The 15,907-nt window shown below is 49.2% G+C and overlaps 1 protein-coding gene across 1 annotated transcript in view; it reads right to left on the bottom strand.

Moving 5' to 3' along the window:
• Positions 1-15,907, bottom strand: part of LOC129701980 (dedicator of cytokinesis protein 11-like) — a 221,125-nt gene that overhangs the window by 83,317 nt on the left and 121,901 nt on the right. Inside the window, 7 exon segments of the mRNA XM_055643437.1 lie at positions 1,687-1,800; positions 2,796-2,978; positions 4,959-5,093; positions 7,397-7,512; positions 10,179-10,321; positions 12,514-12,561; positions 14,733-14,799. Coding sequence (XP_055499412.1) covers positions 1,687-1,800; positions 2,796-2,978; positions 4,959-5,093; positions 7,397-7,512; positions 10,179-10,321; positions 12,514-12,561; positions 14,733-14,799 — 806 coding nt within the window.

The following is a 15,907-nucleotide window of genomic DNA, read 5'->3' as shown; positions in this document are numbered from 1 at the left end:
CACCTATTCCTTCACTCCATAGATGCTGCCGCACCCGCTGAGTTTCTCCAGCATTTTTGTCTACCTTTGATTTTTCCAGCATCTGCAGTTCTTTCTTAAACATCATCATGACAGGTCATAATCACACAGCACAGAAAAAGGCCCTTCGGCCCAACTCGTCCATGCCGGCCCATCTAAGCTAGTGCCATTTGCCTGCATCTTGTCCATAACCCTCAAACCCTTTCCTATCCATCCACCTGTCCAGGTGTGTTTTAAAGGTAGACAAAAGTGCCTATTAAATGTCAGGGCAAAAAAAACAAACAGTTCCTTCTGAAAAATGAAGTGTCTTTGAAATGTTGTTATAGTCCCTGCTTCTCCGATCTCCTCAAACAGCTCGTTCCATACACCCACCGCCCTCTGAATAGAAATGTTACCCCTCAGATGGTGGACAAAAATGCTGCAGAAACTCAGCGCGTGAGGCAGCATCTATGGAGCAAAGGAATAGGTGACGTTTCGGGTCGAGACCCTTCTTCAGATTCCTATAAAATCTTTCCCCTCTCATTTGAAACCCATGCTCGCTGGTTTGTTCTTCATCTACGCTGTGTAAAAGACTGTGTGTATTCACTCTATCTATTCCCCTTTATGATTCTATACACCTCTATAAGATCACACCCCAGCCCCCTGCGCTCCAAGGTATAAAGTCCCCCCTGAGTTATGAACAGCTGCCTGGTGGACACTGTGTGTGAACACCCTCTATAGTGGTGAGCTGACCCTCTGGGCGGCTCCAGCACTGGGTGGGTTACTCTGCAGAGAGTAGTGCGTTCGGCCGAACGCACTATGGGAACTTCACTCGCCCCCCTGCAGGAACTATAGGGTGATTTCACCAAATGTCAAATAAGCGTAGATCCCCCCTCACGTGACCGAAAATTTTAACTGGAGGACATATGTCAGTTCGGTACATGTTAGTGAATGGGGAAACACGCACTTTCCCACCCGTTAAAAACATGGAAAACGGACGATTTTTGAGCTGAAATTTTCTGTGCTAGTCGGGGTGACCGTGAAGCACAGCGACCTAAATTTTCAGGCAAAAGAAAAGATAGAAAGTAAGGTAATTACAAGAGGGAACTGAAGGTAGAAAACAGCGGAAGTGAACAGCTGACAATTGCCGTGGAGATTTAAAGATCCAAAATATCGGGAATTATCGCGTTTGCTCGCTGAATTTCATCAAAAGTAAGTTAATAATACCTGACATATGTCCTCCAGTTAAAATTTTCGGTCACGTGAGGGGGGACCTACGCTCATTTGACATTTGGTGAAATCACCCTATACATCAGGAGGTGCAACTCCAGAACAAATAAAATCATGAGAGACCCCTTCCACCCCTGCAACGGACTGTTCCAGCTGCTATGGTCAGGCAAACGCCTCCGTTGCCATGCGGTGAGAACGGAGAGGTTGAGAAGGAGTTTCTTCCCAGAGGCAATTCGGACTGTAAACTCCTATCTCACCAGGGACTAACTCTACTGAACGTTTTTCCTTCCATTATTTATTATGTAAAAGAATATGTGTGTTATGATTGTGTTTATAGTTTGTTTGGTTGTTTTGTTGTTTGTCTTTTGCACAAAAGTCCGCGAGCATTGCCACTTTCATTTTACTGCACATCTCATATGTGTATGTGACAAATAAACTTGACTTGACTTGACTTCCTACCTTGAGAGCCTTGTCGCTGTTGGCAAAGTTATTGATGATGGCCAGAGAGTCCTGGAAGCGGGATCCCCCGGTGAACACCACATCAGCGATTAGTCGGCTCACCGCAATTATGATCTGAAATGGAAACAAATAAAATTATAAAAGGACTGGACAAGCTAGATGCAGGAAAATTGTTCCCAATGTAGGGTGAGTCCAGAACCAGAGGCCACAGTCTTAGAATAAAGGGGAGGTCATTTAAGACTGAGGTGAGAAAAAACTTTTTCACCCAGAGAGTTATGAATTTATGGAATTCCCTGCCACAGTGGAGGCCAAATCACTGGATGGATTTAAGAGAGAGTTAGATAGAGCTCTAGGGGCTAGTGGAGTCAAGGGATATGGGGAGAAGGCAGGCATGGGTTATTGATAGGGGACGATCAGCCATGATCGCAATGAATGGCGGTGCTGGCTCTAAGGGCCGAATGGCCTCCTTCTGCACTATTGTCTATGTTTCTATGTAAAGCCAACGTTCCTTAATCCTCCTCTCTGCTGAAAGCGCGCACCACCAGACTCAGGAACAGCTTCTTCCCCTCTGTTATCAGGCTTCTGAACGGCCCTTCCATAAGCTGGGGTACTGTCCGATTCACCTCTACACCATTGTGGACTTTGTCTGTGGAACTGATGCTCTACAATGCTGAGAACTATATTCTGCACTCTGGTGGCGCAGCGGTAGAGTTGCTGCCTCACAGCGCCAGCGACACTGGTTCAATCCTGACTACGGGTGCTGTCTGTATGGAGTTTGCATGTTCTCCCTGTATGTGACCTGCGTGGGTTTTCTCTGCTCCAGTTTCCTCCCACACTCCAAAGACGTACAGGTTTGTAGGTTAAATTGGCTTTAGTGGATGTTGTAAATTGTCCCTAGTGTGGGTAGGGGTTGTGTTAGTGTGTGGGGGTCGCTGGTCGGTGTGGACTTGGTCGATTCAGAGGTGAGTTTGACTTGATTGTATTTATGTATAGCATCAAAAAAATATGATGCTAGCATGATGAAAACGGGTGTAGGTGAGGGGAAGATGGCGAGTGCAGAGGTTGCAGGATGAGGGGGCAGTGCAGCGATACAGCTGGCCAGCACATACCTGTAGGTGTGTTCTCAGGAAGGTCTTCCTCTTGGTGTACTCAAAGTTGTTCCTCATCAGCAGGTAGAGGAGCGCAGAGGCTTCACTGCGAGTCGAGTTCAGCTTCGAGGTGCAGCCTTTCAGGATTTCGTAGCAAAACGTGGCACAGACACTGTCCCTGCCTTTAAAAAACGTCGCTGGGAACTGGAGGGGAAAAGGAGGGATGGTGGAGAGAAATAAATCAAATGACAACAAGAAATACTGCTGTAACACGCCACATATATCAGTGATGTCAGGTGGATTGTAGAGTCTTATGCACTAGTATGGTTACTTACAGCAGCAACACACATTGGCTCAGACATAACTTACACACAAACCCCGACTCTCGGCATATTGGTGATGCCAGGCTACCAGACTGTCGGGATCATTAGATGTTTCTCCTATTAATAACTCAATGCACTTAGCACTAGTTTTACAAGTTATGTTACCACTGGCCACGCTCTCATCGCCCATACTCCCGCAGCCTACGTCTACCGCGGGCGCGGCAGGGACTGACCATCAGGAGCGGGGTCCCTTGCCGGGGACCCCTGAAGAGGAGCTCTGACCGCCGGTTCTGCGGTCTGCAGTGCTTCTGGCTGCGGCGTGGTGGGAACTTTAAATCTTCGACCGCCGGCCTGCGGCCTACACAAACTTGAAGCCACGGTCTCCGGTGGGTCAGCACCGATTCTGGACTTACCTGGACTTTGTCTGGACTTTGACCTTGTCTACACATCTGGATGCCCGCAACGGCGGCTGCGGAGGGTTGAGGTCCCGCCCACGGGGCAAAATGGAGGAGGGCTGGCCAAATTTTGTGCCTTCCATCACAGTGATGAATGCTGCGGTGGATGTTTGTGTTAACATTTTTATTGTGTTTGTGTGTGTTACTTTTTCATGGTACCGCTGCTGGCAAATTCATTTCACTTGCACTCATGCGACGAATAAAACTGATATTGATATTGATCTCGCTGCTACCATGGGGAGGAAGGTACAGGAGCCTGAAAACCGTGACCTCCACGTTCAAGAACAGCTTCTTCCCAACAACCATCAGGCTCTTGAACACTGCACGACACTGACCTCAGCACCTGTATCCAGGGTGGGGCTGGGCCCAGGCAACTCCCCATGCGCTGGTCCCAGAAGTGGCCCTACAGTCACAATCGATCCACACTTTCATAGCTCAACCCCGACAGCAGCATTTCTTACTTTACCCTTCATCATGTGTCTGTACACTGTGGATGGCTCCGTTTTAATCATAGAGTCATAGTCTTGTACAGTGTAGAAACAGGCCTCTCGGCCAATTTGCCCACACCAGCCGACAGGGCCCATCTACACTGCTCGCACCTACCTGCATTTGGCCCATATCCCTTTAAACCTAATCTATTCCATGCTCAAATATTGCAATCATCCCTGTCTCAACTGCCTCCTTCATCAGCTCATTCAATCCACCCATCACCCTTAGTCTGAAAACGTTACCCCTCAGGTAATTCACAGGATGGCAGGACTGTCCATATGCTGAGAGAATGGAGCAGCTGGGCTTGTACACTCTGGAGTTTAGAAGGATGAGAGGATATCTTATTGAAACATGCAAGATTATTAAAGGGTTTGGACACGCTAGAGGCAGGAAACATTTTCCTGATGTTGGGCGAGTTCAGAACCAGGGACCACAGTTTAAGAATAAGGGGTAAGCCATTTAGAACGGAGACAAGGAAACACTTTTTCACTCAGAGAGTTGTGAGTCTGTGAATTCTCTGCCTCAGAGGGCGGTGGAGGCCGGTTCTCTGGATACTTTCAAGAGAGAGCTAGATAGGGCTCTTAAAGATAGTGGAGTCAGGGGATATGGGGAGAAGGCAGGAACGGGGTACTGATTGGGGATGATCAGCCATGATTATATTGAATGGCGGTGCTAACTCGAAAGGGCCGAATGGCCTACTCCTGCACCTATTGTCTATTGACCCCTGACCCCAGCTTGCACTCTGACCCTCAGCTCCCACTGTGTGGACAAATGTTCACAAGTTCATAGGAGTAGATTTAGGCCATTCGGCCCATCGAGTCCAGTCCGCCTTTCAAACACGGCTGGTCTCTCTCTGCCTCCGAGGAAGGATGTCGGCGTTTATCTTGCGGGGAATGGGTGGGGGCCGGTAGGATTACCTTGCTGATGAAAGCCCGTAGAGAGGCGAAGGTGTGTCTCATGGCGGTTTCGGACTGGCCGCCGGTGAGCAGCAGCAGGATGTCGAACACTTTCTTCATCAGCGGGTTGTGGCCATCATCCTGGATCAGCTGGTTCTGCAGGAGGAGAAGATTCACCATCAGCCCAACGGTGGCAGGAGATCCATCCACACACCCCTTAACCTGTAACCCTGAGCACTCTGCCACCCCACCCCTCCACACAACACAACACATACAGTAGAAGAAAACAGAGGTGCAGGAGTAGGCCATTCAGCCCTTTGAGCCAGTACCACCATTCAATGTGATCATGGCTGATCATCCACACTCAGTACCCCGTTCCTGCCATCTCCCATATCCCTTGATTCCTTTAGCCCCAAGAGCTAAATCTAACTCTCTCTTGAAAACATCCAGTGAATCGGCCTCCACTGCCTTCTGCGGCAGAGAATTCCACAGATTCCCAACTCTGGGTGAAAAAGTTTTTCCTCATCTCAGTCCTAAATGGCCGACCCCTTCATTCTTAAATTGTGTGACCCCTGGTTCTGGACTCCCCCAACATCGGGATGGGTTCATAAGTGATAGGAGCAGAATTAGGCCATTCAGCCCATCAAGTCTACTCCACCATTCAATCATGGCTGATCAATCTCTCCCTCTCAACCCCATTCTCCTGCCTTCTCCCCGTAACCCCTGACACCCGCACTAATCAAGAATCTATCAATCTCCGTCTTAAAAATATAATTGGTGACTTCCACAGTCGTCTGTGGCAATGAACCCCATAAATTCACCACACTCTGACTAAAGACATTTCTCCTCATCTCTTTCCTAAAGATATGTCCATTTATTTTGAGACTGTGACCTCTGGTTCTAGACTATCTCACCAATGGAAATATCTTCTCTCAACATCCACTCTATCCAAGCCTTTCACTATTCGCTTAGTATCAATGAGGTTCCCTCTCATCCTTCTAAACTCAAAACCGAACATCAAAACTGTCCTGCAGACAATGTTGAACTCAAACACAACACGCTGGGGAGACTCAGCTGGTCAGGCAGCGCACGTGGAGCATGAGACAGTCAACATTGTGATTCTTACCCCGTCTTCTTTAGCTGTGGACAAAGGTCTAGAAGGCACCTCACCTACCCCCCTCACCCTTAGTCTCAACCCCCCCCTCCCCCCCCCCCCTCCCCTCCCAGACAGCGTAGGTTCACCAGGTTAATTCCCGGGATGGCAGGACTGTCATATGTTGAGAGAATGGAGCGGCTGGGCTTGTACACTCTGGAGTTTAGGATGAGAGGGGATCTTATTGAAACATATAACATATTTAAGGATTCAGATTTGGACACGCTAGAGGCAGGAAACATGTTCCCGATTTTGAAACCAGCATCTGCAGTTCCTTCCTACACATGCCTGGTACACTGTTGTAAACTCGTTGTATTGTAGATTATTATGTATTTGTGTGTTGATGGGTTAATGGGTCTGTTGAACTGCAGCCAGTAAGAATTTCATTGGCCTGCTGCCAGCACATAGATAATCCGACATTCGTGATTCTTGAGTAGACTTTGCCTCCATCCCCACAGCAGATTAACAGCTGTGTTTGTCTATATAATATGAGCTACCTTGATGCTGCCCTGCCCATACCTGTACATTGTCTGAACACTTGTCTGGATGGAAGCCAAGACAAGGGCAAGAGGTGTTTAGCTTAGTTTAGAGATACAGCGCAGACACAGGCCCTTCGGCCCACTGAGTCTGCACCGACCAGCGACCCCCGCACACTTAACACTACCCTACACACACTAGGGGCAATTTACATTTGAACCAAGCCAATTAACCTACAAAACTGTACGTCAACCCGGGATGGCGGGACTGTCATGTGCTGAGAGAATGCAGCGGCTGGGCTTGTACACTTGTACAGTTTAGAAGGATGAGAGGATATCTTAATGAAACATATAGGAGTATTAAGGGTTTGGACACGCTAGAGGCAGGAAACATGTTCCCGATTTTTGGGGGAGTCCAGAACCAGGGGCCACACACAGTTTAAGAATAAGGAGTAAGCCATTTAGAATGGAGACGAGGAAACACTTTTTCTCACAGAGAGTGGTGAGTCTGTGGAATTCTCTACCTCAGATGGCAGTGGAGGCCGGTTCTCTGGATGCTTTCAAGAGAGAGCTAGATAGGGCTCTTAAAGATAACGGAGTCAGGGGGTATGGGGAGAAGGCAGGAACTGGATACTGATTGGGGATGATCATTGAATGGCGGTGCTAGCTCGAAGGGCCGAATGGCCTACTCCTGCACCTATTGTGTATTGTCCAACCTGTGGGTTTCCCCCCCCCCTCCCCGCGCCCGCTCCACTCAGCGTGTCGCCCACACACTGCAGCTGAATGGCGATGGTCAGAGTGAAGGGTAGAGCAGGCCAGGCAACACTGACCTTGAAGTTGTGGATGAAGCAGGAGACGGAGTCGAGCACAGTCAGTGCCACTTCAGTGGCCAGGTTCCCCTCCACCAGAGACTGGTGACTGACCTCCACCTCACTGATCCCAGCACCTGCACCAACCACAACAGAAATACATCTCAGATCAGCGCACACACACAGACCAAATTGCATTGGGGCTTTGGAGCCGTATTGTCAGGTTTAGGTTAGTTTAGTGTAGAGATTCAGCGCGGAAACAGGCCCTTCGGCCCATCGAGTCCGCACCGACCAGCGATCCCCGCACACTAACACTATCCTACACACACTAGGGACAATTTACACATACACCAAGCCAATTAGCCGACAAACCTGTACGTCTTTCAAGTGTGGAAGGAAACCGGAGCCCCTGGAGAAAACCCACACAGTTCACGGGGAGAACGTGCAAACTCCATACAGGCAGCACCCTTGGTCAGGATCGAACCTGGGTCTCTAGCTCTGCGAGGCAACAACTCTACCGCTGCTCCACTGAGAAGCTTTGTTGTGTGTTATCCGTATAGATCAAACTATACACTGGTATAACAGGTGGAGCAGAGAGAAGCATATCTGTGAGCAGCGTGCAGCGTTACAGCATCGCAGTTACAGAGAGAAGTGCAGCATCTGCAATGAGGTGGGTTGGGGGATGGGAACTACACTCATAGCAGCACTGTTCCCGTGTCTGATATCAGCCGGGAAGAAGCTGTTCCTGAGTGCGGTGGTGCGCGCTTGCAATCTTCTGTATCTCCAGCCCGATGGGAGAGGGGAGAAGAGGGAATGAACCTTGAGTGGTCCTTGATTACGTTTGTGGCTTTAACTTGGGCAGCGGGAAGTGGCAATGGTCAGGAGTCCAGTCTGTTCAATGGACTGGACTACATCTGAATGGACGAATCAATGAATGAATAAGTATTCACATACAAGGAATTTGCCTTGGTGCTCCGATCACACGTAACAATGTCAGAGAGTGACATCTACATAGAAATTCCTTCTCATCTCCTTTCTCAAGGTATGTTCTTTTATTGTGAGGTTAGGGTCTGTGTCAGAGACCCTCTCACTAGTGGAAATATCCTCTCCACATCCACTCTATCCCGATTCAGGGACAGTTTCTCACAGCTATAACCAGGCAATGAGAGCAGTCCCGAGCTACCAACTCTCTCATTGGGGACCCTCAGACCATCCTTGATCGGACTTCAACTTAAACTAAACATTATTTATTTATTTATGTATATGCACACTGTGAATGACTCGATTGTAATCATGTATTGTCTTTCTGCTGCCTGTTTAGAACACAACAAAAGCTTTTCACTGTACCTCAGTACACGTGACAACAGACTGAACTGAACTGAACTATCCAGGCCTTTCGCTACTTGTAAGTTTCAGTGAGGTCCCCCTTCCATGCTGGGCGTAGTAGGCCTTTCTCACGGGGCGACTTGACGCAAGATGTGACCAGAGTGAAGTGGTCGTGGTCTAGCACGATATCACACGATATAACGGGGGGGGGTAGACAAAGAGTTCCCACGGTACTCGACATTTCTGTTATTTGTGCGAGTGACTTGTCCATCTCCCGAGCTTTCCCGTTAAATCTTGAATGACTATTGTGAACTGTCAAGTGTAATTAAATCATCACGTGGCACAAATGATGGGGGGGAGAGAGAGAAATGAGGGGAGACGTATATACACACACAAAGCAGAGTTTTACTGTGTATGTGGGAGACACAGGTGGACTGAGCACAGTACCTCGGTCTTACTGTGTGTGGGAGAGGGGGAGAAAGAGACGTACACTCACAGAGGCAGAGTCTCTCAGCCTGTGTGAGAGGGAGGGAGGGAGAGAGAGAGAGAGAGAGGCACACACAAGGTGGATGTGAAATCTCACCTGCCTGTTTCAGTGACAGACACCCGCCGCCAGTAAATGAAGACACCCCCATCTGTCTCCCCCTCCTCTCCCTCGACTCCCCCACCTTTCCCTCCCAAATCCAGTCCCGTCCCGACCCCCTGGGAAACTGAAGGGAGCAACAATTAACTGCTGCCTGCCCGCTGAGTTAAAGAGTTCCCACGGTAGTAAGACGATGTTAGTTGCGCCCAAGTTTAAATTTCCAATGTGTGTTTCAGAGTAAAGAGTCAGCGCAGAATCCTTGATAATCAAAAACTGTCTGAATCAGCAAGTTAGACACAAAATGCTGGAGTAACTCAGCGGGCCAAGCAGCATCTATCTCTCAAAGAAGTACATGTGAAAAATTTCTCACGGACCATAAAAATGCGGGACCTTTCAGTAAAGTCCCTTTTAAAGATTATAGTTATTTTCTTGAATCACATTAACATAACTCATGAATAAGTTGATGTCCATATGCGGATGCAAATCTTTATTTTTTAAATTCAATCCCACAGAAGACAATTTTTACTCACCTTCTGTCCCCTCTGTCCAGCTTCCGGGTTCACCGTTCGCAGGAGTTCCCACGGTAACCGCAAGAGTCAGTACGGATATCGCACTGGCCACTACGTGCATATAATGTTGCATTGTTCAACCACAAGTGTGCAAGTCACTCTTGGAGAAATTCAAGCTTGTTTGAATTTTCTCCCGAGTCACCAAGTTACACGATTACCTGCCGTTAGCGCCACGGTGGTCCACGGTGGTCCACGACGAATGCCGTACGGTTATCGCACGAGGTTCCCACGATGTTCAACTCTGGTTAACTCTTGCGTCAAGTCGCCCTGTGAGAAAGGGGTTTAAGGAGGGTGAGGGGACGGAGGTGGGGATGTGTGTACGTACTGTGGTTGAGTGTGAACGAGCTGTCCATGTGCCCGACCTGCTGGAGTCTGGCGTGCACTGACGCCGGCCGGCTGCGGAGAGCTGGCATCGTCTGTGTCTTCCTCTCAGCCACAGAGAACTTGGAGCCCTGGGCCTCTTGGGTCCTTCAAGCACAATAGACAATAGACAATAGGTGCAGGAGTAGTCAAGTCAGCCCTTCGAGCCAGCACCGTCATTCAATGTGATCATGGCTGATCATCCACAATCAGTACCCCGTTCCTGCCTTCTCCCCAGATCCCCTGAATCCGCTGTTTTTAAGAGCCCTATCTAGCTCTCTCTTGAAAGCATCCAGAGAACCTGCCTCCACCGCCCTCTAAGGCAGAGAATTCCACAGACTCACCACTCTCTGTGAGAAAAAGTGTTTCCTCATCTCCGTTCTAAATGGGTTACTCCTTATTCTTAAACTGTGGCCCCTGGTTCTGGACTCCCCCAACATTGGGAACATGTTTCCTGCCTCTAGCATGTCCAATCCCTTAATAATCTTATATGTTTCAATAACATACCCTCTCATCCTTCTAAACTCCAGAGTCGACAAGCCCAACTGCTCCATTCTCTCAACATATGACACACTTCACACCCCTCCCCACTCAACAAAGAACCTTTTAACAAAGCAAAGCATCATGAAGAACTTTATTGATCCCAGGAGGGAAGTTGATCTGCCAACAGCCGTCTAACGCAACATGCATGAAACATGAAATTAAATGACCAGTGGAAAGGACTGGGGATTTGTAAAGATTGAGGGGGGGGGGGGGGGGGGGTCAGTCTCAGTCGACCCCATGACAGAAGGGGGAGGAGATGTCCAGTTTGATAGCCACAGGGAAGAAGGATCTCCTGTGGCGTTCTGTGCTGCATCTTGGTGGAACCAGTCTGTTGCTGAAGATGCTCCTCAGGTTGACCAGTGTGTGATGGAGGGGGTGAGCTGTATTGTCCAGGATGCTCCACATTTTGAGGAGCATCCTCCCCTCCAAGATCCACCTCCCATGAATCCAACTCTTCCCCCTGGATGGAGCCGGCCTTCCTGATGAGTTTGTTCATTGTATTGGGGTCCGTGGCCTTTGCCCTGATGCTCCAGCACACGGCAGTGAAGATGATGACACTGGCCACCACCCATTGGTAAAACATCTGCAGCATCTCACTGCAGATGTTGAAGGGTCTACACTGCTCTGATCTATGGATGTGATACATCTCAGATTTAATCCACTCTAGTCAAAATTAAAAGATTGCTGGAGGAACTCAGCGGGTCAGGCAGCATCTGAGACGTCAAGATCGTTTAATTGTCACATGAACCAAAAATTAGAACAAAGTCATTCTTACTCACGGCAGCACAACGGGCCGGTAAACACAATACTCACAGATAATATCAGAGAACAAAAAAAATCAATAACTCGATAAACCCAATATTATTCCAAAACCCCCCAAAAAACAGTGCAATGAAGATATTCTTGTCCCGACCCGACCCATCCACATTCTCCGGAGATGATGCCCGACCCACTGAGTTACTCCAGCACTTTGTCTCTTTTTTTGTAAACCAGAATCTGCAGTTCCTTGCATCTACATTTCATAGTTCCTAGTTTAGTTGGTGTTTGTAGTGTTCAAGAGCCTGATGCAGTGGGACCACCCTTCTGAAATGACCAAGCCGAGGAGTCATCACCCTCCCCCACCCCCCCCACTCACTACCCCACCCCCACACACTACCCCACCCCCTCTCACTCCCCCACCCCCCCTCTCTCTCCCCCCACCCCCTTCTCTCTCCCCCACCCCCTCTCTCTCCCCCACCCCCTCTCTCTCCCCCACCCCCCTCCTCTCACTACCCCCACCCCCTCTCTCTCCCCCACCCCCTCTCTCTACCCCCCCCCCTCTCTCTCTCTCCCCCACCCCCCTCTTTCCCTTTCTCTCATTCTGCCCCCTCACTCTCCCCCCTCTCGCTCTCTCTCTCCCTCTCCCTCTTTCCCCTCTCTCTCTCTCTCTCTCTCTCTCTCTCTCTCTCTCTCTCTTTCCCTCCCCCTCTCCCCCCCCCCTCCCCCCTCTCCTCCACCCCCTCTCTCCCCCCCCCCCTCTCTCACTACCCCCACCGCCTCTAACTACCCCACCCCCCCCTCTCTACCCCACCCCTCCCCCTCCCCCCCCCCCCCCCCCCCACCCCTCCCCTCTCCCCCCCCCACCCCTCCCCTCTCCCCCCCCCCCCCCCCCCCTCTCCCACACCCCCCCCCCACCCCCCACCCCCCCCTCTCCCTCACGCCCCCCTCTCCCCCACCCCTCCCCCCCCCCCCCACGCAGTGAGCCTGTGACCCGGTACCTTGCGATGTATCTGCGGCCCACATATCGGAACTGATGAAGGCAGATCCTGCAGGAACAGAACAGTCAACGTTTGGTTTATGTTCACATTATCTTTCTCACATTGTTGCTCTCAAAGCAACAGCCCAAAAGTAAAGTCACAGTGTGACAGAGCCCGGAAACAGGCCCTTCGGCCCAACCCATCCATGCCAGCCAAACTAATCCCAATCAGCATTTGGTCCATATCCCTCTAAACCATTCCTATCTATGTACCTGTCCAAATGTCTTTAAAATGTTGTGATAGTCCCTGCCACAAGTACCCCTGGCACCCACCACCCTTGTGCTTTGCGCATCTTTTAAACCTTGCCCCTCATAGAAACATAGAAAATAGGTGCAGGAGGCGGCCATTCGGCCCTTCGAGCCAGCACCGCCATTCATTGTGATCGTGGCTGATCGTCCCCAATCAATAACCCGTGCCTGCCTTCTCCCCATATCCCTTGACTCCACTAGCCCCTAGAGCTCTATCTAACTCTCTCTTAAATCCATCCAGTGACTTGGCCTCCACTGCCCTCTGTGGCAGGGAATTCCATAAATTCACAACTCTCTGGGTGAAAACGTTTTTCTCACCTCAGTCTTAAATGACCTCCCCTTCATGCCCTCTCTCCCCCTATGCCCTCTAGTTTTAGACTCTCAAATTCCAACCTCTCCCTCTCTTTCCTCTAGTATCTTAAATTCCCAGTAACCCACTCCTGTGAGCCCACCCTGACAGGTGGGAGGAGAGCAGAGCACCCCAGGGTGATCCAGGCAGTTCCACAGCACCCATTCAAGGTGCAGGCAGCACAGGTGAGATCAAGGATTGAGCACAGGTGCCGGGGCCACAGGGAGAACACAATTCTTAAGGGGCTGGACAGGCTAGATGCAGGAAGATTGTTCCTGATATTGGGGAAGTCCAGAACAAGGGGTCACAGTTTAAGGATAATAGGGAAATCTTTTAGAACCGAGATGAGAAAAATATTTTTCACACACAGAGAGTGGTGAATCTGTGGAATTCTCTGCCACAGAAGGTAGTTGAGGCCAGTTCACTGGCTATATTTAAGAGGGAGTTAGATGTGGCCCTTGTGGCTAAAGGGATCAGGGGGTATGGAGAGAAGGCAGGTACAGGATACTGAGTTGGATGATCAGCCATGATCATATGGAATGGCGGTGCAGGCTCGAAGGGCCGAATGGCCTACTCCTGCACCTACTTTCTATGTTTCTATGTTTCTACACATGCAACTGAGATTAAAGTGAGGGGGTGGCATGGTGGTAGAGTTGCTGCCACAATGCCCGACACCCCGGTTCGATCATGACCAAGGGTGCTGTCTGTATGGAGTTTGCACGTTCTCCCCGTGACCGAGCGGGTTTTCTCAGGGTGCTCTGGTTAATTCCCCACTCTTAGGAGCAAAGAGATCCTTCTGCAGTTGTACAGGTCCCTAGTGAGACCACACCAGGAGTATTGTGTGCAGTTTTGGTCCCCTAATTTGAGGAAGGACATTCTTGCTATTGAGGGAGTGCAGCATATGTTCACCAGGTTAATTCCCAGGATGGCGGGATTGTAATATGCTGAGAGAATGGAGCAGCTGGGCTTGTGCACTGGAGTTTAGAAGGATGAGAGGGCATCTCATTGAAACATATAAGATTATTAAGGGATTGGACACGCTAGAGGCAGGAAACATGTTCCCGATGTTGGGGGAGTCCAGAACCAGGGGCCACAGTTTAAAAATAAGGGGTAAGCCATTTAGAACGGAGATGAGGAAACATTTTTTCTCACAGAGAGTTGTGAGTCTGTGGAATTCTCTGCCTCAGAGGGCAGTGGAGGCCAGTTCTCTGGATACTTTCAAGAGAGAGCTTGATAGGGCTCTTAAAGATAGCGGAGTCAGGGGATATGGGGAGAAGGCAGGAACGGGGTACTGATTGTGGATGATCAGCCATGATCACATTGAATGGCAGTGCTGGCTCGAAGGGCCGAATGGCCTCTACTCCTGCACCTATTGTCTGTTGTCTCTCCAAAGACGTGCAGGTTTACAGGTTAATTGACATCTATAAATTGACCCTAGTGTGTAGGATGTAACTAGTGTACGAGTGATTGCTGCTTGGTGTTGGCTCGTTGGGCTGAAGGGCCTGTTTCCATGCTGTATCTCTAAACTAGACTAAATGTTTACACACCCTTGCTTCCTCAAAACCCCCCAGAATTGTACTTACTCTAAAAGCGAGAGATAATCCATTAGTTCTTGAGGGGCCATCTTGTTCCAATAAGCCAAGAGTGCGTCTGGAAATAAAATAACATCATTTTAGAACCGTCTTGCATCAATAACTGAGAAAATCTCAATGTGCTGGAGGAACTCAGCGAGTCAGGCAGCATCTGGAGAGGAAATGGACAGGTGACATTTCAGATCGGAACCATTCTTCATAGGACGGCTCATTCCACACCCACAACCAATTCCATACATAGACTGATCGATCTGTCTGAAGAAGGGTCCCGACCCAGATCGCCACCTGTCCAGGTGCTGCCTGACCTGCAGAGAGCACTTCCTCTTTTGCTCAAGATTCCAGCACCAGTTCCTCGTGTCAACACCAATAAATACAGGCGTAGGTATTAAATGGCCTGTCAAAATTGACTACAGATTTGAAACAATTAGTACTGAATTAATACATTTATTGGCCAAGTATTCACATACAAGGAATTTGCCTTGGTGCTCCGCCCGCAAGTGACAACATGACATCCAGTCACAGTTAGGAATGAGACATAAAACATGAAACATTAATAATAACATTAATAATAAAACATTATTGATTAAACATGTGTAAGTGTAATTCCTTTATAGAAACATAGAAACAAGGTGCAGGAGTAGGCCATTCGGCCCTTCGACCCTGCACCGCCAATCAATATGATCATGGCTGATCATCCAACTCAGTATCCCGTACCTGCCTTCTCTCCATACCCTCTGATCCCCTTGGCCACAAGGGCCACATCTAACTCCCTCTTAAATATAGCCAATGAACTGGCCTCGACTACACTCTGTGGCAGAGAGTTCCAGGGATTCACCACTCTCTGTGTGAAAAAAGTTCTTCTCATCTCGGTTTTAAAGGATTTCCCCCTTATCCTTAAGCTGTGACCCCTTGTCCTGGACTTCCCCAACATCGGGAACAATCTTCCTGCATCCAGCCTGTCCAACCCCTTAAGAATTTTGTAAGTTTCTATAAGATCCCCTCTCAATCTCCTTAATTCTAGAGAGTATAAACCAAGTCTATCCAGTCTTTCTTCATAAGACAGTCCTGACATCCCAGGAATCAGTCTGGTGAACCTTTTCTGAATAGAATAGTTTCTTTATTGTCATTGTAACATGAACCATGTACAACGAAATTTAAAAATGTCA

This window comes from Leucoraja erinacea, chromosome 12 (assembly GCF_028641065.1).
Source record: "Leucoraja erinacea ecotype New England chromosome 12, Leri_hhj_1, whole genome shotgun sequence".
Taxonomy (NCBI): domain Eukaryota; kingdom Metazoa; phylum Chordata; class Chondrichthyes; order Rajiformes; family Rajidae; genus Leucoraja; species Leucoraja erinaceus.
This window is presented reverse-complemented; position numbering and strand designations above follow the sequence as displayed.